This window comes from Callithrix jacchus, chromosome 10 (genome assembly GCF_049354715.1).
Source record: "Callithrix jacchus isolate 240 chromosome 10, calJac240_pri, whole genome shotgun sequence".
Taxonomy (NCBI): Eukaryota; Metazoa; Chordata; class Mammalia; order Primates; family Cebidae; genus Callithrix; species Callithrix jacchus.
The window spans coordinates 69,169,545-69,195,219 of NC_133511.1; the positions used below are offsets into that span (position 1 = coordinate 69,169,545).

At 38.6% G+C, this 25,675-nt stretch overlaps 1 protein-coding gene across 7 annotated transcripts in view; it reads right to left on the reverse strand.

The window, feature by feature from the left end:
- The window catches only part of NUP98 (nucleoporin 98 and 96 precursor), a 114,346-nt gene that overhangs the window by 60,461 nt on the left and 28,210 nt on the right, over nt 1–25,675 (reverse strand). For 2 of the 7 annotated variants that reach the window (XM_009007506.5, XM_035265568.3), the window contains exons 9-14: nt 24,087–24,224; nt 21,803–21,890; nt 17,908–18,000; nt 10,221–10,361; nt 3,521–3,654; nt 1,054–1,241 (exon numbers count right to left, since the gene is read on the reverse strand). In XM_009007506.5, the coding sequence (XP_009005754.1) occupies nt 1,054–1,241; nt 3,521–3,654; nt 10,221–10,361; nt 17,908–18,000; nt 21,803–21,890; nt 24,087–24,224 (782 nt within the window). Of the gene's footprint in view, nt 1–1,053; nt 1,242–3,520; nt 3,655–10,220; nt 10,362–17,907; nt 18,001–21,751; nt 21,891–24,086; nt 24,225–25,675 lie in introns of all 7 variants that reach the window. The other 5 variants (XM_009007507.5, XM_009007505.5, XM_078340341.1 and 2 more) reach the window with 5 other exon arrangements.

Below are 25,675 nucleotides of genomic sequence, written 5' to 3' on the forward strand. Positions count from 1 at the left end.
GATATTATGCATTTTTTAAATTATAAAAAAGTGTGGCCGGACACAGTAGCGCATGCCTGTAATTCCAGCACTCTGGGAGGCCCAAGCAGGCAGATCACAAGGTTAGGAATTCAAGATCAGCCTGGTCGACATGGTGAAATCCCATCTCTATTAAAAATATAAAAATTAGCTGAATGTGGTGGCGGGCACCTATAATTCCAGCTTCTCGGGAGGCTGAGGCATGAGAATCACTTGAACCCTGGAGGCGGAGGTTGGAGTGAGCCCGAGATCTTGCCATTGCACACTGCAGCCTGGGTGACAGAGTTAGACTCCGTCTCAACAACAATAACAACAAAGTAAGTGGGCCAGGCACGGTGGCTCACGCCTATAACCTCAGCACTCTGGGAGGCCAAGGTGGTGGATCACAGATATCAGGAGATCTAGATCATCCTGGCTAACATGGTAAAACCCCATCTCTATTAAAAATACAAAAGATTAGCTGGCCGTGGTGGTACGCACCTTTAGTCCCAGCTACTTGGGAGGCTGAGGCAGGAGAATTGTTTGAACCCAGGAGGTGGAGTTTGCAGTGAACAGAGATTATGCCACTGCACGCCAACAGAGCAAGACTCTGTCTCCAAAAAAAAAAAAAAAAAAAAAGTGGACTGGCCAGGTGTAGTGGCTCACACCTGTAATCCCAGCACTTTGGAAGGCCAGCTGGCAGATCACTTGAGGTCAGGGATTCAAGACCAGCCTGGCCAACATGGTGAAACCCCACTTCTACTAAAAGTACAAAATAAGCCAGGCGTGGTAGCACACACCTGTAATCCCAGCTACTCAGTAGGCTGAAGCAGGAGAATCACTTGAACCTGGGAGGCAGAGGCTGGAGTGAGCCAAGATCAAGCCATTGTACCTCAGCCTGGGCCTGGGAGACAGAGTAAGACTGCCTTAGAAACAAACAAAAAAGCGGACTATTATTACATCTGTAATATATTTAAATAAATAATTGTATGTTATTTCATATTGAATTTATGTTAGTATTTCATACTTAATTCCTGTTAACAAAAATAAACTCACTTGGGCATGAATGCTCCATTAGCTAGGGATGGTTCATCGTCATCTAGCCCATCAAAGAGATGTGACTTGGCTGTGCCTGTCGTTTGTAAAGCCTTTGGCCGGACTCTAGTGGCAGGGCGGGGTGTCAGTTTATAATGAGTAGGTGTAGTAAGAGCCTTCTGGGCTGCTGGATTTGTTGGTTTCAATCTCTGAAAAATAAAAGCATCAAGGAATATTTCAGATCACTTTAAATGTATGGCACTGGCCTTAAAAATCACAAGTTCAGATTTCAATCCTCCCTGCTAGATATATGTTCAAGTCTCTGCTCCTATAAAACAAGGATGTTAATACCTAACTTTGTACATGTTGAGCATTTCTGATCCAAAATGCTTGGGACCAGAAGTATTTTTTTCTATTTTGAAATATTTGCATTATACTTGCCAGTTGAGTACCTCAAATGTGAAAATCCAAAATTCAATATGTCCCAAAGAGCATTTCCTTTGAATGGCACATCAGTGCTCAAAGTTTTGGATTTTGGAGCATTTTGGATTTCAATTTTTGGATTTGGGGTGCTCTATATGTAAGTATGTGTGAATACTAACAGAACTGTCTTGATCGTTCTAAACCTGATTTTTACTCATTTTTCCAGCCCCCATTTAGACTGACATCTTTTAAAATGTAATTAAGATAATGAATCTGTTAGCCGGACAATGGTGGTGTGCACCTGTAATCCCAGTTACTAGGGAGGCTGAGGCATGGGAATGGCTTGAACCCAGGAGATGGAGGTTGCAGTGAGCAGAGATCTCACCACCACACTCCAGCCTGGGTGAGAGAGTGAGACTCTGTCTCCAAAAAAAACAAAGATAATAGATCTGAAAAAAAGTTTTATAAATTAAAATGAACTAACACAACATATTAATATATCTTGTTCATTTTCTTCATCCTATGAAAGAGAGTTTAGCTTGCAATCATTCTGCTTTGAAAAAGTGTTTATGTTCATTTGATGAAAACATGTTACCAAAAAAATCCTAAGCCACAGACATTTTAAATTAAACCAAAAATCTTATATTTCAAGAAACACTGAGACTCTGCCATGAATTAATATTCAACTTCTATGCAATCCAAATTGCTCTGGGAAAAAAAAGGACAGATATTAGCTTACATTTATCTGCCTTTTAGTAAATATTAATACTTACCATAAGTCAAACTCTGGGAACTAGGAATAAAGTTACTTCCCCTGATTACTAAGGAACTACAAGTTAGTGGACGACACGCAACTAAATTTCAGGGTGCTTCAGAGGGCACCTCTATAACATTCTACAGCATCCTGAGGATGTTCTACATTTGCTTTTTCCTAAAAACATAAATGAAATTATATAACCACTTCAAATAAAAATGTCTAGCATATCAAGCCTGTCACAATTCTTCTCTTCCCAGTTTACACTTTAGTAACAATGAATCTCTGTTATTCCCAGTTTGTTGTGATCTTTCAGGATTCAGTTTTTGGTTGGAATACTTGACCTAGACTTGCCAATACCTACATAACGATACAAAAAATTATAATGTTCCTCTTCTGAAAACTAAGCCTTATCAAATTCATCCAATCATCTATGATCTTTTCACTATATTATAAATTTTATATTAAGATAAAACTCACATGACATAGAATTCACCATTTTAATTCATTTACTTCAATAGTTTTTAGTATATTTACAAGGTTGTGCAACCACCACCACTATCTAATTCCTAAAAAGTTCGATTATTTCAAAAAGAAACTCAGTTCCTCTCAATTTCTTCCCTCTGCAACTATGAATTTGCTTTTTTTCCTCTACGAATTTGCCTGGATATGTCATATAAATGAAATCATGTGACTCTCTGTGTCTGGCTCCTTTCACTTCTGTTTTCTTTTTGTTGTTGAGACAGTTTCGCTCTTGTTGCCCCGTCTAGAATACAGTGGTGAAATCTCAGCTCACTGCAATCTCCAGCAACCATGTTCAAGCTATTCTCCTGCTTCAGCCTCCCGAGTAGCTGGGATTACAGGCATGAGTCACCATGCCCAGCTAATTTTGTATTTTTTTTCTTTTAGTGGCTTCCACCTGTAATCCCAGCTCTTTGGGAGGCCAAGGCGGGAGGATCGCTTCCAGGAGTTCGATACTAGCATGACCTCGTCTCAAAAAAAGAAATAAAAAAAACTTAAAAAGAAATTTTTTAGATTAAAAACAAGAATATTAATATCTGCCTTATTTTCAGGGCTGTTGAAAGCCCTCAGCCTTCATCTTCAGTCTAGTGCTCATTTCACTGTCACAACACCTTCCAGATACAGCAAAAATAATTTACCCCTTGGCTTAGTGAAATAATGTCTTCAAAAATGAATTACACCTAGATTTACTTAATCCCTTAACATATACAGACAAAACAAAAATATATTCTGCACATTCAATTTCTCTTTCTCTAATATGATATTTTAGAGAAGTATCCTTAAATTTACCTCTTCCTTCTTCTTAGGGTCTGACATGGGATTTCGGAAGAGAGGAGAGTCTCCAAAAGGTGAGTATGTTAGACTGTTGATGTGCTGCTGGAGAACAGCCTGCTGGGCAGCAGAAGCATTTGGATCTGTCAAAGCTTTTTTTAAAAAAAGAGAAGAAAAAAATATATATAAATGCAAGGATACGATGTATTTATAGCACAGAGCTCAGTATTCCTTTTTAAGAAGTGTTCTTCAAAATGTTCCTATCAATAGTATCATTGAGGCAGGGTGTGTGTACAGCAAACTGTGAAGAAAATCAAGAATCAAATAAGCTAATAGGTCAAACTTAGGAAGTGGCATTTTGTAAGAGACAATACCCATATAAATTCATTTACACAGTGTTCACTGTTACTACTAATCAAAGGCAAATTTAAACAACACTGATCAAATACTTTATGCATACCTATCACTGCAATAGCTGCATAAAAGCCAGTCTTTGACTTCTGAAAATATTATAGACTGATTTAATTTGTCTAAAGGAAATAAGATGACAGAATACAGGGCAAGTACTCTGTGTGTGTGTGTGTGTGTAAATATACATATACACATACATATATGCATGTATATATACACATTTACACACACACACACACACACACACACACACACACACACACACCAAGGCTGGAGTATAGCTGCACAATCTTGGCTTGCTGCAACCTCTGCCTCCAGGTTCAAGTGATCCTCCAACCTCAGCCTCCTAAGTAGCTGGGATTACAAGGGCGAGCTACTACACTTGCAAATGCTAACTTGTGTGTTTTTTTTTGTAGAGATGAGGTTTAGCCATGTTGCCCAGGGTCGTGAACTCCTCAGCCTGAGCTATCTGCCCACCTTGGCCTCCCAAACTGCTGAGATTATAGGAGTAAGCCACCACGATTGACCTATATTTTTTAACCTAATAATTTTAATCATGAAAATTTAACTGAAAGACTTAATTAAACTAAAAAGAAAATGAAAAAATATTCCTAAGTGTTCACTACACATTATATACAATAGTCAAGATACGGAAACAACCTACGTGTCCAATATTAAGTTAACAGTTGTAGGCCAGGTGTGGTGGCTCATGCCTGTAATCCCCGCACTTTGGGAGGCCATGGCAAGTGGATCACTTGAGGTCAGGAGTTCAAAACCAGCCTGGCCAACATGGTAAAATCCCACCTTTACTAAAACTACAAAAAAATTAGCTGGGCGTGTAAGAACATACCTATAATCCCAGCTACTTGGAAGGCTAAGGTGGAAGAATGGCTGGAACCCAGGAGGTGGAGGTCATAGTGAGCCAAGATCACGTCACTATACTCCAGCCTGAGTAAAAGAGCGAGATTCTGTCTCAAAAAAAAAAAAAAAAAAAAAAAAAAAAAAAAAAAAAAGAAAAGAAAAAACCTGTAAAAATATGACATATCAACATAGTTGATTATGTAGTTATTAAAAATTATAGGCTGGCCACAATGGCTCATGCCTGCGATCCTAGCACTTTAGAAGGTTGAGGCAGGCAAATTGCTTATGCTCAGGTGTTAGAGACTAGCTTGGGTAACATAGCAAAATGCTGTCTCTATTAAAAATACAAAAAAAATAGCTGGGCGTGGAGGTGCACACCTGCAGTCCCAGGTACTCGGGAGGCTGAGGCAGAAGAATCGCTTGAACCCGGGAGGCAGAGGTTGCAGTGAGCCAATATCATGCCACTGCACCCCAGCCTGGGCAACAGAGCAAGACTCTATCTCAAAACAAAACAAAATAATAATAATAATTTGTTTCATTGTGGAAGTATGAAATTACTTTTGATTCATTAAATGAAATTTCCAGAATAAAAATATGTGTACACTAAGGCTACAGAGGAAGGCAGCATACAAACAAAAATGTGGTGGTTTTTCTTTTTTCCCCAAACACAGGTGTCTTCCTGAAGAAAATGGTTAAGTTATCCTTATAAATTTATTATTTACATTTAACATTCAAATAATATAAAGAAAAAAACAAACTCAAGTCAGTCTAATTTTCTCTCAAAGTGTAAAAATATTTGTTATCAATTGCAGAGAATTTAGGGAACAGACATAAGCAACAATGAAAACTTTTCGCCATCTTTCATTATACCAAGTAAGAAATAAGAAAAAAGCAAAACCACTACAGTATACCCTGACTGATGAAGAAAATCTTTGCAAGATAAAATCTCTTTCCAAAAATACTGATCAAAACTCAAATCACACTAAAGTCATTTTACAAAAATACTACCTTTTCCCCTTATAAACATTTGCAAATAAAGTTACTGCCAAAATATAATACAATAATCCACAATAAAGGAGTGACATAAAACATTCTGAAAATTCTTACAATGTTGTGTGTGTGGGGAGAGGGGGACAGGTGGTATGGAGAACAAAAACAGTAATAACAAAAAAAACAGAACAGGCTGCTATAGCTAAATAATTGAAAAAGAAGTAGAGCTACCTTAGTCAAAGGTTTCTTAAAACTGATGTATTCAATAAACCCTAAAACATCATATACTGATGTTGATATTTGCTCAGGATTTCAAACCAAGAGATTATCAATTTAAAGACCATATAGTATATCATCTACATTCAGAAAGGTCCTAAATCCAATATAAGAGCAAAAAATATACAAAATCACCCAGTACTACAGATTTTTTTTTTTTGGTACACAGTACTACAGATTAACAGCATACTATTATTTTGAGGACTATGCAAGAAAGAAGATTCAAGAAAAATTTTAGAATTCCAAACTTTACTGGTCATTTTGTTACTGGACAGGCAATTACTCATTTAAAAAACTGACCTGTATTAGTTGATCCCATCACTCTACCTGGGCATGCTCAAAAAAACCAAAAACTTACTGTAACAAATCCAAACACAATTAAGAAAGTGTATGAGCATAATTTTATTTTTGTATGAATAAATATAAATTTTGTGTTAAATGTAGTATTTAAAGACAAAGATAAAAGAGTATCTTGATAGGTTAGTAAAAACAAGAAAACAAGCAAGTACTAGTTAAGCAACTACTGGTATTACATTTAATCTTGGTCAAAATAATTTGAAAACTTTCCAAAGAACTAAATTCCCAAGAAAATTTCACAAGAAAAAATTCCAAGAACTGAATCATGACCAAATGATTAAAGAGATAGGGAAAAGTATAAACACTAAGTCTGCTGATGAAACAGAAGAATCTAATGATACTTTATCCAGAAGAAAGCCAGTGGGCTACCACAAATAAATTATACTAGTGTGAGGCATGGTGACACACACCTGTAATCTCAGCACTTTGAAAGGCTAAATCAGGCATATCACTTTACTTCAGGTCAGGAGTTCAAGACCAGCCTGGCCAACATGGTAAACCCCCATCTCTACTAGAAATATGATAATTAGCCAGACATGGTGGCACACATCTGTAGTCCCAGTTACTTGGGAGACTGAGGCAGGAGAATCACCTGGGGTGGAGGCTGCAGTGAGCCAAGATTGTGCCACTGAACTCCAGCTTGAGTGACAAAATGAGACTCCTCTTAAAAAAAAAAAAAATTGGTTTTGCTTAGCTTTATGAGATAAAAGTAGGAACACTGGGTGGAAATTCTATGGAGGCAGATTTGGTTTGTAAACAATCAGGACAGCACTTCCTTACAGTGCTGCCTGTAAGGAAGCCACCGTAACTGAGGTTTTTAAAGACAAGGTCGACTCACATAGTTCTAAAGTACCTTCAACTAAGATTCTATAATACAAAGATGTACATTCTAGTAAATACAATTACCTTTAAATGAGCAGTAACGTTAAGGCAAGCAACTTTAATATTAACTAAATTCTTGTGTCAGGAACTGTTAATTTGCTTTGGAGAAAGAGATGGATTATTAAAAAGCAGTCTATATAAGTAAAAATGGCACATTATGGTAATTTATGCTACCTCCTTCTACTAAAACCAAGTTAATAAAAATGGAAAAACACCTTTTTTTTTTTTTTTTTTGAGACAGAGTCACACTCTGTGGCTCAGGCTAAAGTACAGTGGCTCGATCTCAACTCACTGTAACCTCCACCTCCCTGGGTCAAGCAATTCTACTGCCTCACCTGGGATTACAGGTACCTGCCACTATGTCCAGCTATTTTTTGTATTTTTTGTTGGCAAGGCTGGTCAAACTCCTGTCCTCAGGTGATTTGCCCACCTAGGCCTACCAAAGTGCTGGGATTACAAGTGTTAGCCACCTGCCTGGCCTATAAAGCTGAGTATAAAGTTCACACAGAGATCAATAAAAATTCTAATTCACTCCCCCCTCCAAAGACCTTATTAAAATCTATGGCTAAAAAACCATTAAAATTTATCTATATAACCCACGATGACAAAGAATGGGAAGGTGGTAAATAGACAAGAAAATATGACAAATTTCTAGGGGAAAGATGTGAACAGAGGAGTGATGAAGCAGGATAGAGGAAACAACAGCTTAGAGTACACTCAACAGCAATTATAGCTGACCCTTGAACACAAGTTTAAACTGTGTGGATCCACTGATGTGTGAATTTCTTCCTCTGCCACCCGAGAGAGCAAGACCAACCCCTTCAACCTCCTCATGATGTTCTTTCCTTTTTCTTTTTAAGACGGAGTTTTGTTCTTGTTGCCTAGGTTGAGTGCAACAACTCAATCTCGGCTTACCGCAAGTCCCATCTCCTGGGTTCAAGCGATTCTCCTGCCTCAGCCTCCCGAGTAGTTGAGATTACAGGCATGCACCACCACACCCAACGAATTTTGTATTTTTAGTAGAGAGGGTTTCTCCTTGTTGGTCAGGCTGGTCTCGAACTCCCGACCTCAGGTGATCTGCACACCTAGGCCTCCCAAAGCGCTGGGATTACCAGTGTGAGCCCCGGTACCCAGACAGCCTCATGATTTTCTTAATAACATTTTCTTTTTTTCAGCTTAATTTATAGCAAGAATATAGGTTCTACATATAATATACATAATGTGTATTAACTGTGTCATCAATAAAGCTCAGGAATCAAAGAGTATTTGCAAATTTTCTACTGTGTGGGGGTCAGCACCCGTAACACCCATGTTGTTCAAGGGTCAACTAGTATGATCAAATGAAGCATATCTACCTTGGAGAATTCCAGAAGTCTAGGGACTTGGGAATACCAGGTTTGAAGTAGAATTGAAAACAGAAAGAAGAAAGAATTAATGGAAATCCCAAGTGCAGTGGTTCATGCCTGTAATCCCAGCACTTTGGGAGGTCAAGGCGGAGGATTTGCTTGAGGTCAGGAGTTCGAGACCAGCCTGGCCAATATGGTGAAACCTTATCTATACTAAAAGTACAAAAATTAGCCAGGCACAGTGACATGGGCCTGTAATCCCAGCTACTCAGGAAGCTAAGAAATGAGAATTACTTGAACCTGGGAGGTGAAGGCTGCAGTGAGCTGACATTGAGATCACACCATTACACTCCAGTCTGAAGGAAGGGAGAGAAGGGGAAGGGAGGAGGGAGTATGGAGGGGGGAGGGGAGAGAAGGGAGGGGGAGGGGAGAGGGGGTAGGGGACAAAAGTAAAAGGAAAAAGGAAACAGAAAAGGAAAGGAAGAAAGATGAGAACTGACTGGGCACAGTGGCTCATACCTGTAATCCCAACATTTGGGAGGCTGAGGTGGATGGATCACCTGAAGTCAGGAGTTCAAGGACAGACAGGCCAACATGGCAAAACCCCATATCTACTAAAATTACAAAAATTCAATGGGTGTAGTGGCAGGTGCCTTTAATTCCACCTACTTGGGAGGCTGAGGCATTAGAATTGCTTAAACCCGAGTGGCAGGGGAGGCTGCAGTAAGCAGCACTCTAGCCTGGGGAACAGATCAAAACTCTCCAAAAAGAGAAAAAAGATGGGAAAAGAAATAAGGGTGTTAGAAGCATAGGAAAGGGTAATAATATCCTCATTTGACAAAGAAGACTCAAGAAACACTATCACCTAGTTTGACAGAATAAGAAAAATATGTAATCATGTAGCTTAAATTTGCAAAGGTTTCTCAAAACGTGACACATGTATCACCATAGTACGGGAGATGAATTTAGTGATACAGAAATATTATCTATCTATCTATTCTATTTATCTCAGTTACACTATTTATGCCAGGTGATAATCAGTTTTTCACTTCCCGTGAAACATAATTTTCTTTAAAAAGCCATATAAATTAAAAAGTTAATTTCCTTAGGTTCAAAATAAATAATAAAAAAAGTGGTAGGTGGACATTGCCAAAATTGGGAAGGAATATTCAAATGAATGAAGTATGAAAAACACTTCAATAGATAAACTGAATTTAGTAAATACAGTATATTTAGTAAACATAATTATATTGGAAGAAGTCTGAGCTCAATTCTTATCTACCATAACAGGTTAAATTTACTTAGATTTAATAAACCAAAACACAGTAATATAAGCACATTATTTAACAATATGAACGACATTATATATCAGATGAATTAAAAACAGTAACAAAAGTGGTTTGAGAGAGAAGGCCTAGGAGCAGGGAAACTAGAGTAGGTCAGGATCTCTTAATAAGCCCTCTTTACTACAAAACTGTTTAATGACATACATGTATGCAATGCCTTGGCAGGAATGGAATGGGTGGGATGAAAAATCAGGTCAGCAAGTATTAGCAAATAATTAAGTAAAGCCTTCTAAAGTGACTGACACTTACCTACTGGGACCTGGGGGGCTCCAAAGCCCAAAGTGGCTGTCGTAGTATTAAATCCAGGGGCCCCAAAGGCTCCCGTACCAAGAGGCCCTCCAATTTTAGGTTGGCTGTTCCCAAACAAAGATGCCTGTCCAGCACCAAGAGCTATGGAGACAAGAGGAAAGAAAAAGCACCAAAGAGGATCCTTTCAATGTTGTGCCAGAGGTCAGTTACTTAAAAATGTAATACATTTGGAAACTTCATAATGACCACTCATTTCAACAAAGGGTGAATATGGTAAGTACCACTACAGGTCAAGCACTGGGCTCAGTACATTATACACATCATAGGTAAAACACTTAAATCTCTATGTCCTTCAGTTTCCTCAGCTATAACTGATGTAATATACTGCTTAGATATTTATCCTATGATTAAAATAAAATATAAAGCATTTAGAAGAGACAGGAGCATATTATAAGCTCATCAAAAGTAGCTATTATACCTGATGTAGAAACTATTATTCCCATTTAACAGAGGAGAAAATTTAGACTTTAGTAATTAGCATGACATGATATCACAATGTTACAAATGATAGAAATGGGATTCAAACGTAGGTGTATTTGACAACCAGAGCTCTTAGCTGCTACTCTGTAGTAAAACAATTTCCAAACAATTTTTTTAAATTAATTATTTTTAAAATTCAATATTCGCAAATCAAAATACTCAACTAACACAATCATGTCATCTTTCTGACTGACATACAGGCTAAACTATAGAAAACTAAATCCAACATATCTTCTTTCACTAACACAATAGTTTCAATTATACCATCTCATGAAAACTACTTTATCTAGACAAACTTGTTTTACAAAAAGCTCCACGTCTTCTGGTGAGGTTACTAAACAGACTCAAATTTCAGTATGAGTCAGAGTGGTTGGACTAAGAACTTGTTTCACCAGGAAGAAATCCATTGCAGAAACTTCTATAGCTGAATTTGGCTTAGGGACCTTGTTGTTAGCAGTGATTTTAGAAATGTAAAATGTGGGAGAATATGGTAAATACAAGTTAAAATTCTATTCCATTTCCCACCATATTTCCCCCAAATTACTGGCAATTTCCTTTTAAAAAAAAAAGAGAGAAGGCTGGGCACGGTGGCTCAAGCCTGTAATCCCAGCACTTTGGGAGGCCAAGGTGGGTGGATCACAAGGTCAAAAGATCGAGATCATCCTGGCCAACATGGTGAAACCCCGTCTCTACTAAAAATACAAAAATTAGCTGGGCATGGTGGTGAGTGCCTGTAGTCCCAGCTACTCAGGAGGCTGAGGCAGGAGAACTGCCTGAACCCAGGAGGAGGAGTTTGCAGTGAGCCAAGATTGCGCCACTGCACTCCAGCCTGGCACCTGGCGACAAAGCAAGACTCTGTCTCCAAAAAAAAAAAAAGAAAAAAAAGAGAGAGAGACAGGGTCTCATTATGTTGCCCAGGCTAAGTCCTGGATGCAAGTAATCCTCCCACCTTAGCTGGGACTACAGGCATGCATCACCATGCAGGGCTTCTGAAATTCTTTTTAACATATCAACTGCATCTTGAAACAAATATCGTTTACCAGTAAAATCACTTCAGAGATATAATACTTGCAGGTTAAAAGTACTGTATGGGAACTGCTTGGAAATCACAATCAAAAAAGAACAGAAAGTTTATATACCAAGACAATAAGTCAGTAAGGATGACTATTGACCAGAAATTACTCTGACTGTCCAATCTCATTAAAAATAAAACAACAATGTAACAATAAAAGTATTTTTAACTCAAAAAGTACAGCTTTGGGACACAGAATAATACTTTTAAAGTTCAAAACTATGATGCAAGCTCTAAGAAATACTAAAATTGTATTACTTCCTCAAAGGAAATAGTTTACAGCACAAATTACAGAATTTTTTATTTTCTGGTAGGCTAATACCTCCTTGCCTCCAAACAAAAACTTAGGTGAAACTCAAATATATACAACAGGTGAAAAATTCTGCTCTGAATATGTATTGCCCTCACCCTTACAGCATCCCTGGATGATGACCCATGAATCAGTCTAAAATCACTGTACTGTTTTTCAATAATCCACAGAATAATAAAAAAAGGCACTGTGAGGTTCACATTGTCTGTAAAGGGATTATCATAAAATGACTTTACAGATTGTTGCAATGTATCAATAAAAAAATAGGTATTTTATCCTGATCTGCCTTGTTTTATGCACAAATGGTTTTTTATATTTAATGAAAGAAGTAATACTCCACAATTTGAGAGACATCCTGTGTGATGTTGTGTGACATAATAAAGTTTTGGTAATTTGTCAAGATAGAAAAAATGTGCTATATTTATGATTAGCTGTAGCAGTTATAAAGAAGCTATATGCGGGACAAAATGGTAAGAGTGGCCTTAGAAACTCCAAAGAAGATCAAGAAAAAATTGAAAATGATTGTTTTCCTTTTGAGATATTCCAATAAATGCTAGAATTTAAATTTATCTGAGGCATCTTTTAGCACCAGATTGATTTTTTCTATGCGTCTCTTAATATTACAATCAACTTTACTACATGTACCCACTACTTCAAGGAAAACCTGTAGAACCAAGATTTACTATTATTACTAAGTAACCAAGACAATGGTGTGCACTTGATAGTGCTAATTATAGTTAATATCACTATAAAACAAGACATTGTTATGTCCATGAGTTAATGAATGTTTCTTAGCCTCAACACATGGGGCAAGAGAAAAATCACATGACAAGGGACAATATAAAACCTTTTATACTAAATTGGTTTCTTAATTCTAAGCATATAAAAAAATCTTACGTATTATACATCAACTACTCATCATTAAGCACCCAAAAGCCCAGTTACAGGACATACCCAAAGGCCCATGTTACAGGAGGCCTGAGTTTGAATCTCCATCACTGAAAATAAGAAGCTACAGAGAAACACCCACTTAGCTAATGCCTCCCAAAAATATAGCCCAAAGCTACAGTGCTAGTCTACTCATTAAACCATGAAATAGAGTTCAGGAATGTGGGTGTTTATATGCAAATCTCATGAAATGTTCCTTTCAAAGCCAACAGCCTGCTTCAGCAGATGTGATAATCAGAATTGCAACAGTATGTATGCTTAGTGACTCACAATTCTCCTTTTCCTACATGATATGCTGCTGCTAAGGTTAGGGGTGTAAAATTCTTAATTGATTGTATTCATCTTTTAGTTTACAGGACAGGCATGTATAAGGAATATACAAGAGCAACCACAAATGCAATTTGTTCATTGTGAGAGAACTGTAGAAGGAAACAGAATATATTAAAATAAAATGGGATATTACATTATTGTGGAATAAGAAAAGCATCAGAAAAAGAGTTACAGAATCTTGGAATATGGGGGAAGACACTGCTAATAATAATCTAAAAGACTCAGGAACCAAAGAGAAAGTAATGCTGATCACATAAAAATAAAACTTCTGGCCAGGGGTGTTGGCTCACGCCTGTAATCCCAGGACTTTGGGACGCGAAGCAGGAGGATCACAAGGTCAGGAGTTTGAGACTAGCTGGGCCAACACGGTGAAATCCGATTTCTACTGAAAATACAAAAATTAGCTGGGCGTGGTGTGCACTTGCAATCGAAGCTACTCAGGAGGCTGAGGCAGAAGAATTGCCTCAACCCAGGAAGCAGAAATTGCAGTGAGCCGAGATCACACCACCGCACTCCAGCGTGAGTGACAGAGCAAGACTCCATTTTGGAATAAAATAAAATAAAAAACAAAACTGTGGCCAGGTGCGGTGGCTCACACCTCTAATCCCAGCACTCTGGGAAGCTGATGCAGGGGGATCATCTGAGGTCAGAAGTTTGAGACCAGCCTGATCAACATAGTGAAACCCCGTCTCTACTGAAAATACAAAATTAGCTGGCTGTGGTGACACATGCCTGTAATCCAGCTACCTGGGAAGCTGAGGCAGACAATCAGTTGAAACCAGGGGGCAGAGGCTGTAGTGAGCTAAGATCGTGCCATTGCACTGTAGCCTGGACAACATGAGCTAGAATTCATCTCAAAAAAGTAAAAAAGAAGAAAAGCCTTCCTTAATTTACCCGTACCAAAGCTATTTTTTTCCTACAGGGTTGGAAGAAAACATTATTTGATTGCAGATCATATCATCTGCGTATGTTTAGGAATCACACTGTACAAAAAAAATTAGAGCTTTTATTTCTAGCGAAATTTATGTGGTAGAAGTTTGATAAGTTGAAAAGCTCAAATAAAATTCTTTCTGGGGCATAATGGGGACTTTTCATTAAAAAAAATCTATTATATAACCAAAAAGAGTTAATATTAAAAAAGAAAGTTCATATCCACAATACACAAAGCTTCCTTAAAAATAAAGATCTCAAGTTAGTGGCAGATGCTGGACAAAAAAGAAACAATAATACAATATTATGAACAGAGAACTGAAAGACTCAAATGGCAAATAAAAACACACAAAGGTATTCACCTTTGACAGTAATCAGTGAAGTGCAAATCGGATTTACGAATTTCTACTATCATGTATGTAAAGGCAAAAAAACCCAACACAGTATGTAAAGGGTGTAGAAAAATGGGCATTTTATACAATGTGAGCAATAACACAAACTGGCATTGTTTTTGGAAGGCAAATTAGCAAAAGCAACCAAAATCTGAAATATGCATATCTTCCAATACTGCAATTCAAATTTGCTGTACCACTGATGTATCAATCCTACAATAACACTAACACATGGAAAATTATACAAAAATCTTCACTGAAGGCTTTGCCAACATCATCAAATAACTCAAATGTCCATCAATAGGTGAAATGTTAAATAAATAATGGTACATGTATGATGTGTGTAAATTATGTATATATGAAGGAATACTAGTTTTTTTAGGGGAAAAGAGTTTCATTCCCATTGCCCAGTCTGGAGTGCAGTGGCTTGACTTCCTACGCTCAGGTGATTCTCCAACCTCAGCCTCCTGAATAGCTAGGACTACAGGCACACACCACCACGCCCAGCTAACTTTCTGCATTTTCAGTAGAGACAGGGTCTCCCTATATTGCCCAGGCTGGTCTTAAACTCCCAGGCTCAGGCAACTTGCCCACCTCAGCTTCCCAAAGAGCTAGGATTACAGGCGTTAAGCCACCTCACCCAGCTCTTGTTTTTAAAAATTACATTGATCTGTAGATACTGATCAAAACAAAAAAAAAATGGTAATATGTGAAATGAAAATACAAGTCACAGAACACTATGTAAGACAGCACTTTCAAACATTTTTGCTACAACACATGCTATAAAAGCACTGAGACTCAAAACACATAAAAACAACTAAAACAAAGTTTCATAAAATGATATTATACCTTAATATTAAAAATGATTTTTTAAAAGACAGAGTCTCACTCTGTTGCCCAGGCTGGAGTGCAGTGGTACGATCATAATCCATGGCAGCATCTATCTCCCAGGCTCAAGCGACCTTCGCACAGCACATCTCGCTGAGCTGCTTGAGTAGCTAGGACTATAGGCACATGCCACCATCCACACCTATTTTTTCTTTTCTTTTTTTTTTTTGATAGCGTCTTACTATGTTGCATGGGATGTTAAACTCCTGACCTCAAGCAATCCTCCTGCTTAGGCCTCCCAAAGTGCTGCAATTACTAGCATAAGCCACTAGGTCCAGCCTACTGATTTTTAATTCTACTTCATTTTCTTAAAATGCTGATTGCAGGCAACTACATTAATATTATCATTAACAATGCACCTCATACAGGGTATAGTTTCCATTTAAAAATATAATCCTAGGCCAGGAGCAGTGGCTCACGCCTGTAGTCCCAACACTTTAAGAGGCCAATCTTGGCAGATCATTTGAGATCGGGAGTTCAAGACCAGTGTAACCAATATGGAGAAACCCCATCTCTACTAAACACACAAAATTAGCTGGGCGTGGTAATGTGCGCCTGTAATCCCAGCTACTCGGGAGATTGAGAAAGGAGAATCGCTTGAACCTGGGAGGCAGAGACTATGATGAGCCAAGATTGCAGCATTGCACTCCAGCCTGGGCAAAAGAACAAGATCCTGACTCGAAACAAAAAAAAAACAAAACATTTTTTGTATCTTAAAAAGATAATTAAAGGCCAGGCGTGGTGAATCACTCCTGGAATCCCAGCACTCTGGGAGGCCGAGGTTGGGGGAATCACAAGGCATAAATTCAAGACCAGCTGGCCAACATAGTGAAACCCTGTCTCTACTAAAAATGCAAAAATTAGCTGGGTGTGGTGGCACACACCTGTAGTCCCAGCTACTTGGGAGGCTGAGGCAGGAGGTTTGCTTGAACCCAGAGGTGGAGGCTGCTGTGAGCCGAGATCGGGAGGCTGAGGCAGGGGAATCACTTGAACTCAGGAGGTAGAGGCTGCTGTGAGCCAAGATCACATCACTGCACCCCAGCCTGGGGGACAAAGCAAGACCGTCTCAACACACACACACATACACATGCACGCACGCACACACACACGGCAAGACTCACATACACACAGCAAGACTGTCTACACACACACACACACACACACACACACACACACACACACACCCGCCCCTCGCAGTACAAAATTAGGTTCCATTAAGAAGGAAATGATAGCTAGGTGCAGTGGCTCATGCCTGTAATTCCAGCTACCTGAAACTAGCCTGACCAATATGATGAAACCTGGTCTCTACTAAAGATACAAAAACCAGGTGGGCATGGTGGTGCATGCCTGTAATCCCAGCTACTTGAGAGGCTGAGGCAGGAGAAGCACTTCAACCCGAGAGGCGGACATTGCAGTGAGCCGACAAGATTGCACCATTGCATTCCAGCCTGGGCAACAGAGTGAGACTCCATCTCAAAAAAAAAGAAAGAAGGATATGACAGATGAATGCTCAGATGGTAGAAACAAAATCAAAACAAAACAAAATAGATAACTGGACAGTGGAAGCAGAGACTACAGAAATGGTCTGCAACTAAATGACCATGCCTGCAATCAAATGAATTACAAAAAGTAGGCAAAACTGTATGTTCAATTAAACAACCTTGTTTTAACTGTACATGATAAAACACTTATATATTTTAAGACCATCATCACCCTCCAACTGTTTAAAAACAGCTGGGCAGGTAGAAAGCTCTGTATCTTCAAAGACCCTGAAAAATAGTTGTTAACACTAGGAATCAGGGAAAAGGGGTGACATTGGTCTATATGACAATGGAACTAAATGAAAGGTATGCAAAGAGCTTGCAAAGGATAATTTATTAATTTCAGCAGCATGTGCTCTTATTGCTCTGCTCTTCTGTTAGGGCTTACTTGATAAACAGTTTAAGATCTTAAATCCCTGCTACAAAAGTAACATGGGGAAACTGAAAGTTAATGTCCTCATCACAATTCTCACATTAAATACTAAAAATCCCAAACAGACCAGGACCATTAGAGGACATTTTGTAGAAAAGGGAACGTACAGCTTCTAAGACAAACGTGCCAACGTTTTAAGGCTGTTAAAGCCATAACTGCTGGGAATGTTTTACAAATCCAATTGTAAAAATGAAAAGCTAGAATTCTTAATTCCAGCAATATGATCAAACAGATCTCTCAAGTTCCAGCAACTAGAAAGTTAAGTTGTGTCACTGTCTACATCTCATGGTAGCAGCTTCTTACCTGTTCCAAATCCTGCACCAAGCCCAGTTCCAAGAGTACCAGGTGCTGGTTTACTTCCAAAAATACTATTCCCACTGGTATTTGTGCCAAAACCTAGGAAGACAAAAGAATGAGTGGATTGTACTTTTAATATGACTCTCAATTTCCTCTATAAGGGATTTTAACACAAAGCAGTCTGACTCTAAGTTGTGAACCTTTCAGTTAATATTTAGGACTCCTAACTTGTAGGTTAATTTAACTTTTTAAATAACAATTTCATACCTGCAAACAAGTCTTCATATTTACTTAATTATATTTCAGCCTTGATATATCAATTCAAAGGCTGGACGTGGTGGCTCATGCCTGGAATCCCAACACTTTGGGAGGCCAAGGCAGCATCACCTGAGGTCAGGAGTACAAGATCAGCCTAGCCAACATGGTGAAACCCCATCTCTACAAAAATACCAAAAAAAATCAGCCTGTAATCCCAGCTACTCAGGAGACTGAGGTGGGAGAATGGCTTGAACCTGGGAGGCAGAGGTTGCAGTAAGCCTAGATCAAGCCATTGCACTCCAGCCTGGGCAACAGAGCAAGACTGTCTCAAAAACAAAAATAAATAAACAAAATTAAAAAGTATCAATTCAATACAGGATAATAACAATAGCCAAGCAAAGTGAATGTGCTTAAGCTTTGGGAACATTTCCTTTGTAAGACCCAAAGTGTTCCATGGATGTTTCATGTTTATTTAGAAGAAAAATTCATTCCCCCCAACTTGCACTAAAAATAAAACAACTGGCTAGGTGTGGTGGCTCATGGCTTTAATCCCAGCACTTTGGCAGGCCGAGGCAGGCAGATTACCCAAGGTCAGGAGTTCAAGACCAGCCTGACCAACATGGTGAAACCCCATCTGTACTAAAAATACAAAATTAGCCAGGTGTGGTGAAGTATGCCTGCAATCCCAGCTACGTGGGCGGTTGAGGCAGGAGAATCACTTGAACCTGAAAGACTGAGGGTGCAGTGAGCCAAGATCGTGCCATTGCACTCCAGCCTCAGCAACAGAGAATGTTTAAAAAATAAAAATAAAATAATCAATGAAGATACTTTAACTGAACCTAAAGGTCCCTGCTAAGAAAAAAATTTCCTACAAAACTCTCTATAGTAGCTTTTATTTTGAATAGATGGACCTGGCATGGATAGCAACATGTGGCTGACTGTACATGAGAAGTCTCCTTCACTATGATCCACCATTTAGGCAAGGTCCTATGATTTCCCTTTAAAATCCACAGGTATCAGCCGGGTGCAGTGGCTCACAACTGTAATCCCAGCCCTTTGGGAGGCCAAGGTGGGCATATCACTAAAGGTCACGAGTTCAAGATGCGCATGGCCAACATGGAGAAAGCCCATCTGTACTAAAAATACAAAAATTAGCCGGGTGTGGTGGTGCACACACAGAATCCCAACTACTCAGGAGGCTAAAGCAGAATAATTGCTTGAACCCAGGAGGAAGAGGCTGCAGTGAGCCAAGATCACACCACTGCACTCCAGCCTAGGCAACACAGCGAGACTCCATGTCAAAACAAAAAAAAATTCCCTAAGTTTCAAACAAAGATCCTATTCTGTACTGCTGTCATTACTGTTCTTTTGTTCACATATGTTCACAAAGTTTCATTATTCCTTCTGGAGATAAATATCAACAAAACAATTCATGAATGTCATTAATCTCTTATAAGAGAAAAAAATAATCAACTGTTAGCCAGAAAACCCTGTTTGTAAAACATAGGAAGTCATTTAAAAATTGTGGAGCACCAGGCACAGTGGCTCATGCCTGGAATCCCAATACTGGGAGGCAGAGTTGGTTGGATCACTTGAGGTCAGGAGTTTAAGACTAGCCTTGCCAACATGTGAAACCTCTTCTCTACTAAAAAAAAAAAAAAAAGAAAAAAAGAAAAAAATTAGCCAGCCATGGTCGTAACACGCTTGTAATCCCAATTACTTGGGAGGCTGAGGCAGGAAGATCACTTGAACCCAGGAGGTGTAGGTTGCAGTGAGCCAAGACCACACCACGGTACTCCAACCTGGGCAATGTTGCAAGAATTCATCTCAAAGAAATCATAGAGGGAATCCAGTCCAAAAGATAAGAGTATTTTGGAACAGATGATAGTATCACTAAGAATGTCATACATTGTCATGCCAGTATTTGGATTATTATCTCAATAAAAAAGGTCAAGAAAAAGCTGAAGAACATAAAAGTTTAAAAACAATCAAATTTCATGTCATTTTAAAATCCAATCAAGTAACCTGACTTAACTGCAATATATTTGACTTAGACATTTAACCTCTTCTTGAATTGTTTTAATAGCTATGCCACAAAAATGGAGTGCTGCCTAGTTAAGCACTATCAACTTTCCTTGATGAAAAAACCGAAAATATACTTTGAGATATTTTCTTTCTGAATAAAAATTTAATGAAAAGAGATCTTACAGCCCAACAAGCAGCAGAAAACAAGATACTTGTGAACTACCTCAAACCCACAGGAGGGAAATAAATCCCAATGTACACTGTTTATACCACACATTTCCTCAGATTCTAACTGACAAGTTTATCAACTTGTAAAATTCAATTTTACAAATTAAAATTAAAAAGACAATTCAAATTCAGCACACAAGTTGGTGAAGAAACTCAGATAAAGATTACATCTTTTATTTTTGTATCACTGAACGTGACTATATTCACAAACCAAAAAAACCTCTAAGCAAATCACTTGAGCTCAGGAATTCAAGACCAGCCTGGCCAAGACGGTGAAACCCCATCTCTACTACAAATACAAAAATCAGCTGGGCCCAGTGGTGCATGCCTGTAATCCCAGCTACTCGAGAGACTGAGGCAGGAGAATCGCTTGAACCCAGGAGGCGGAGGTTGCAGTGAGCTGAGATTGTGCCACTGCACTCCAGCCTAGGTGACAGAGCGAGACTCCATCTCAAAAAATGAAAAGAGGGAAGGGGAAGGGAAAATATTAATAATTTCATGTTCCATAAAACTGGTTTAAATTTTTCTAGCATATCTCTAAGACAGGTTATTTTTAAAATTATTGTTCAATCTTTTATTTTCCAGATTTTTAACAACAAATACGCATACAATGAACATGCACTCAAAATTTTTGAAACAGACAAAAAGAAACTACTTTGAATAATTCCCTGAATCAGAAAGGTTTCAACTTTCTTCTATTATTTTTCTTGTTTTATTATTTTTTTAGAGACCTGCTTTCACTATGGTGCTAGGCTGGAATGCAGTGGCAATTCACAACTGTGATCAAAGCACATTGGAGAGCCTTGAACTCCTAAGTGATCCTCCTGACTTAACCTCCATAATAGCTGGGACTACAGGTGCTCACCACGATGTGTAGCACATATCAACTTTCAATAAGAATAACCACACCAGGCGCAAGGGCTCACACCTGTAATCTCGGCACTTTGGGAGGTTGAGACGATATAAAGACCCTGTCTCTACCAAAAAAACACAGAACACAACAAACCAACTAAAAAAAAAATTAATACCTAAATCTCTCCTGTATACCACCCATGTGTTTGAAACTGGCCTCATGCAATGGATTACTTAACCAAATGTGTTTCCTTTATGGTTTCTCAGCTATTGCTGAGGTAATTCAAAGTAAATGAAAGGCAATTTACATGCCTACTAATTACATTAAGCCATATTCACGACTTTAAATCTTTCCCTCTTGTACCTCACATCAAGCCACAGCTTACCTGAGAATTTTTAAATATTTCCAATCATATGAATCAGAAGAATAATGTGTGGTATGGTCAGTGTAACTTTAAGAGAGCCAAACCTGCTTTTTTATATGTACCAAAATTAGAAGTGTTTGTATTGGTTCCTAAAGTCAGGGTTGGTTTGTTACCAAAGAGCCCGCCACTGGTTGTACCAAATGAAGGTGTACTGGTTGTGCTGCTTCCAAATGTAGTAAGCTTGTTATTGCCAAACAGGGTCTAAAAAGAATAAAATACAGGAAAATTTTAAATAATATTAAGATACACATCAAACTTAATACAGGTTACCTCAGGTATACTAGATTGGGTAAGGGGTAGGAGAAAGATGCCTTAACTCTTATTAAAAAGGTAGAAGAAAGGTGAATAAAGGCTATCAAAAAAATACTCTCAGCAAGATTAACTTTATAAACACAGACTGCTCCTAGCCTGAAAAGTTAATGGTAACCCCTCAGGATTACCACTGAAACACAATGAATCCAATGAAACTGGATTTCAGTGAGGAAAAGAAAAAAATAACAAGGCCATCAAATATCTTTTTACCTGTTAAGAGAAATGTAGCAATTATTTACTTTGCCAGAAGAAATCATTACAAGAAAAAGCTACAACATGAATGAACTACGAAAACACTAGGCTAAGTAAAAGACACCAGTCACAGAAGACCACGTATTATGATTCCATTTACATCAAGTGTTCAAAATAGCTAAATCTGTAGAGAAAAAGTAGGCTTAAGATGATTACAGGAAAATCAGGAGTGACTGCCAATGAGTATGGCATTTCTTTTTGGCTTAATGAGTATGTTCTAAAATTAAATATGGTGATGGCTGCACATTTTGTCAATATATTAAAAACTACTATACACGTTAAAGAGATAAATTGTATGGCATGTGGACTACATATTAATAAATCTGTCACTAAAAAGTACTAGAAGCTGGGCACAGAAGCTCACTCCTGTAATCCCAGCACTTTGGGAGGCTGAGGAGGGAGAATCATTTGAGGCCAGGAGTTAACAAGCTGGTCAACATAGCAAAAATCCCACCTCTACTAAAAATACAAAACTTAGCCAGATATGGTGGCACACGCCTGAAATCCCAGCTACTTGGGAGGCTGAGGCATGGGAATCGCTTGAGCCTGGGAGGCAGGGGTTGCAGTGAGCCAAGACTGTGTCACTGCAGCACAGCCTGAGCAACAGAACGAAACTTGGTCTCAAAAATAACAAAAAAGTACTAGACTGTCTTGAAGCATTATACAATTTTCTCAACTTCTCACCTCAAATATCTGTCCACAGTTTAAAAAAAGAAAAGAGAAATTTCAATCTCCATGAAAAAGGACTGTATGTTTTAGGGACGTTGTGTTCCTTTTTTTTTTGGAGACAAAGTTTTGCTCTTGTTGCTTAGGATAGAGTGCAATGGTGCGATCTTGGCTCACTGCAACCTCCACCTCCTGGGTTCAAGCAATTCTCTTGCCCCAGTATCTCAAGTAGCTTGTATTACAGGTGCCCACTACCATGCCTGGCTGATTTTTTTTTTTATATTTTTAGTAGAGACAGGGGTTCACCATGTTGGCCAGGCTGGTCTCAAACACCTGACCTTAGGTGATCCACCCACCTTGGTCTCCCAAACTGCTCAGATTAAAGGCGTGATCCACTATGCCCGGCCCTTTTTTCTTTTTAACCTATTCACAATAGCACGTTCAAAGCTCTTATAATACCATGGGTACCTCAACAACTTTAACAACTTGATCAAACCCAAAAACATTTAATTCCCAAATAGCATGCCAATTTATCACCTACAACAGAGGGAAGAACTAGGAGTTAAAAATGGATTCAAACAAAGAAAAAAAATTTCAATTTAGACCCAAGAATTTAACCAACTGCTATCAAAAGTATGATGTACATAAGTACTGAGGCAAAGAAATTTTAAAAAGGAAAGAACTGGCCGGGCGTGGTGGCTCATGCCTGTAATCCCAGCACTTTTGGAGGCCGAGGTGGTTGGATCACGAGGTCAGGAGTTGGAGACCAGCCTGACCAATATGGTGAAACCCCCACATCTACTAAAAATACAAAAATTGGCTGGACATGGTGGCGCACACCTGTAATCCCAGCTACGCAAGAGGCTGAGGCAGGAGAATCGCTTGAACCCAGGAGGCGAAGTTTTCGGTGAGCTGAGATCAAGCCACTGCACTCCAGCCTGGGTGACAAAAGCAAGACTCTCTCAAAAAAAGTAAAGAATTTACTAATTGAAAACAAACCTGAAGTTAACCTGAAATTCAATTTTATATCAAATAGCTTTTAGTTGTTCTCAAAATCAAATCATATATACCCAATAAAAATACTTGCAAGACAGGCAAATCCTTAAAAGAAAATCCTTTAACAAATTTATATTCATCCTCAAATTACAGTCAACTGTAAAAACCTACCGAACCAACAGCACCAAATCCAGTATTTGTCTGCCCAAAGAGACCTGTTCCTGTTCCAAATGCTGTCCCAGTGCTGGTGTTTGTAGCTGTCCCAAAAAGACCACCAGGCTGTGAGGCTTGAGTTACTCCAAATAAACCCTGCAAAAAAGTTTATACAAATTAAAAGATATCCTATGACAGTTTCCTTAAAGAGTCTCAGATTAATAAAAAAAAGTTACCTTTTTTTCAAGCTTATATGACAGATACTAATAATTTATATAGATGATTTCCTTCAAAATAACCCTGAAAAGCAGGGAGTGTATTTTCTGAAAGAATGTAAAGCTCAGAGCATTTTAATACTTACCCAAGATGCCATAGCTCCTGAGTAGTAGGATCAGAAATTCAAACCTATATTTAAGTTCCTGTTCTTCCCAGGATGATGAACTCCAAGGTCTTAGGTATTTATTAAATAATAAGCCTTTAACTACTGTGCTCTAAGAGATGTCAGGGTTGCAACACTGAATGCACAATGGTCCGACTGGGTGCTTCATTTTCAAAGATTTAGGTAAAAAAAAAACTAATCAATAACAAGCTGTAGAGTAAACTTAGAATCAAGTAACCAAAAATAATCAGCTGAAAATAAATCAACAGGGACAGAGGTGGAAGTGTTATGTTAAAAAGCCTTAATTCCTTTTTTAATTTTTTTTTGAGACGGAATTTAGTTCTGTCATCCAGGCTGAAGTACAGAGCACAATTTCGGCTTACAATAGCATTTGCCTCCCAAGTTCAAGTGACTCTCCTGCCTCAGCTTCCCAAGTAGCTGGGATTATAGGGGCACACCATCACGCCCAGCTGAATTTTGCGTTTTTAGTAGAAATGAGATTTCACCATGTGCCCAGGTTGTTCTCAAACTCCTGACCTCAGGTGATCCACCCACCTCAGCCTCCTAAAATGCTGGGATTACAGGCATAAGCCACGGCACCCGGCCAAAAGCCTTAATTCTAAATGAGAAACTATACTCATTTCCAACGAGCAGTCTGTATCATCCAATGTTTAACAATATATTTTACCTATCCTATAAAGAAAAAATATTGTGCTAATAGACTTGTTGAATAGGGAATTCACTGTGCTATTTTTTAAAGTTTTATTGAGACATAATTCACACACCCATATTCACTCATTTACAGTGCACTATTCAATGATGTTTTACATGTTCAGAGTTGTGCAACCATACCCACTATCTAAATTTTTAACACCGCCAAAAGAAATCTCAGACCCAACAGCAATTTTTAGTAGAGATGGGGGTTTCATCACGTTGGCCAGGCTGGTCAACTCCTGACCTCAAGTGATCTGCCCGTCTCAGCCTCCCAAAGTGCTGGGATTACAGGCAAGAGCCACTGCACTTGGCCAATACATTTTATATGCTGCTGAAATCAGTCTTCTAGTATTTTGAAGATTTTTGGGTCCAACTATATTTTTTATTTTTTGAGATGAAGTTTTGCTCTGTTGCCCAGGTTGGCGTGTAGTGGAGCAATCTCGGCTTACTGCAACCTCCACCTCCCCGGGGGTTCAAGTTATTCTATGCCTCAGCCTCCCAAGTAGCTGGGATT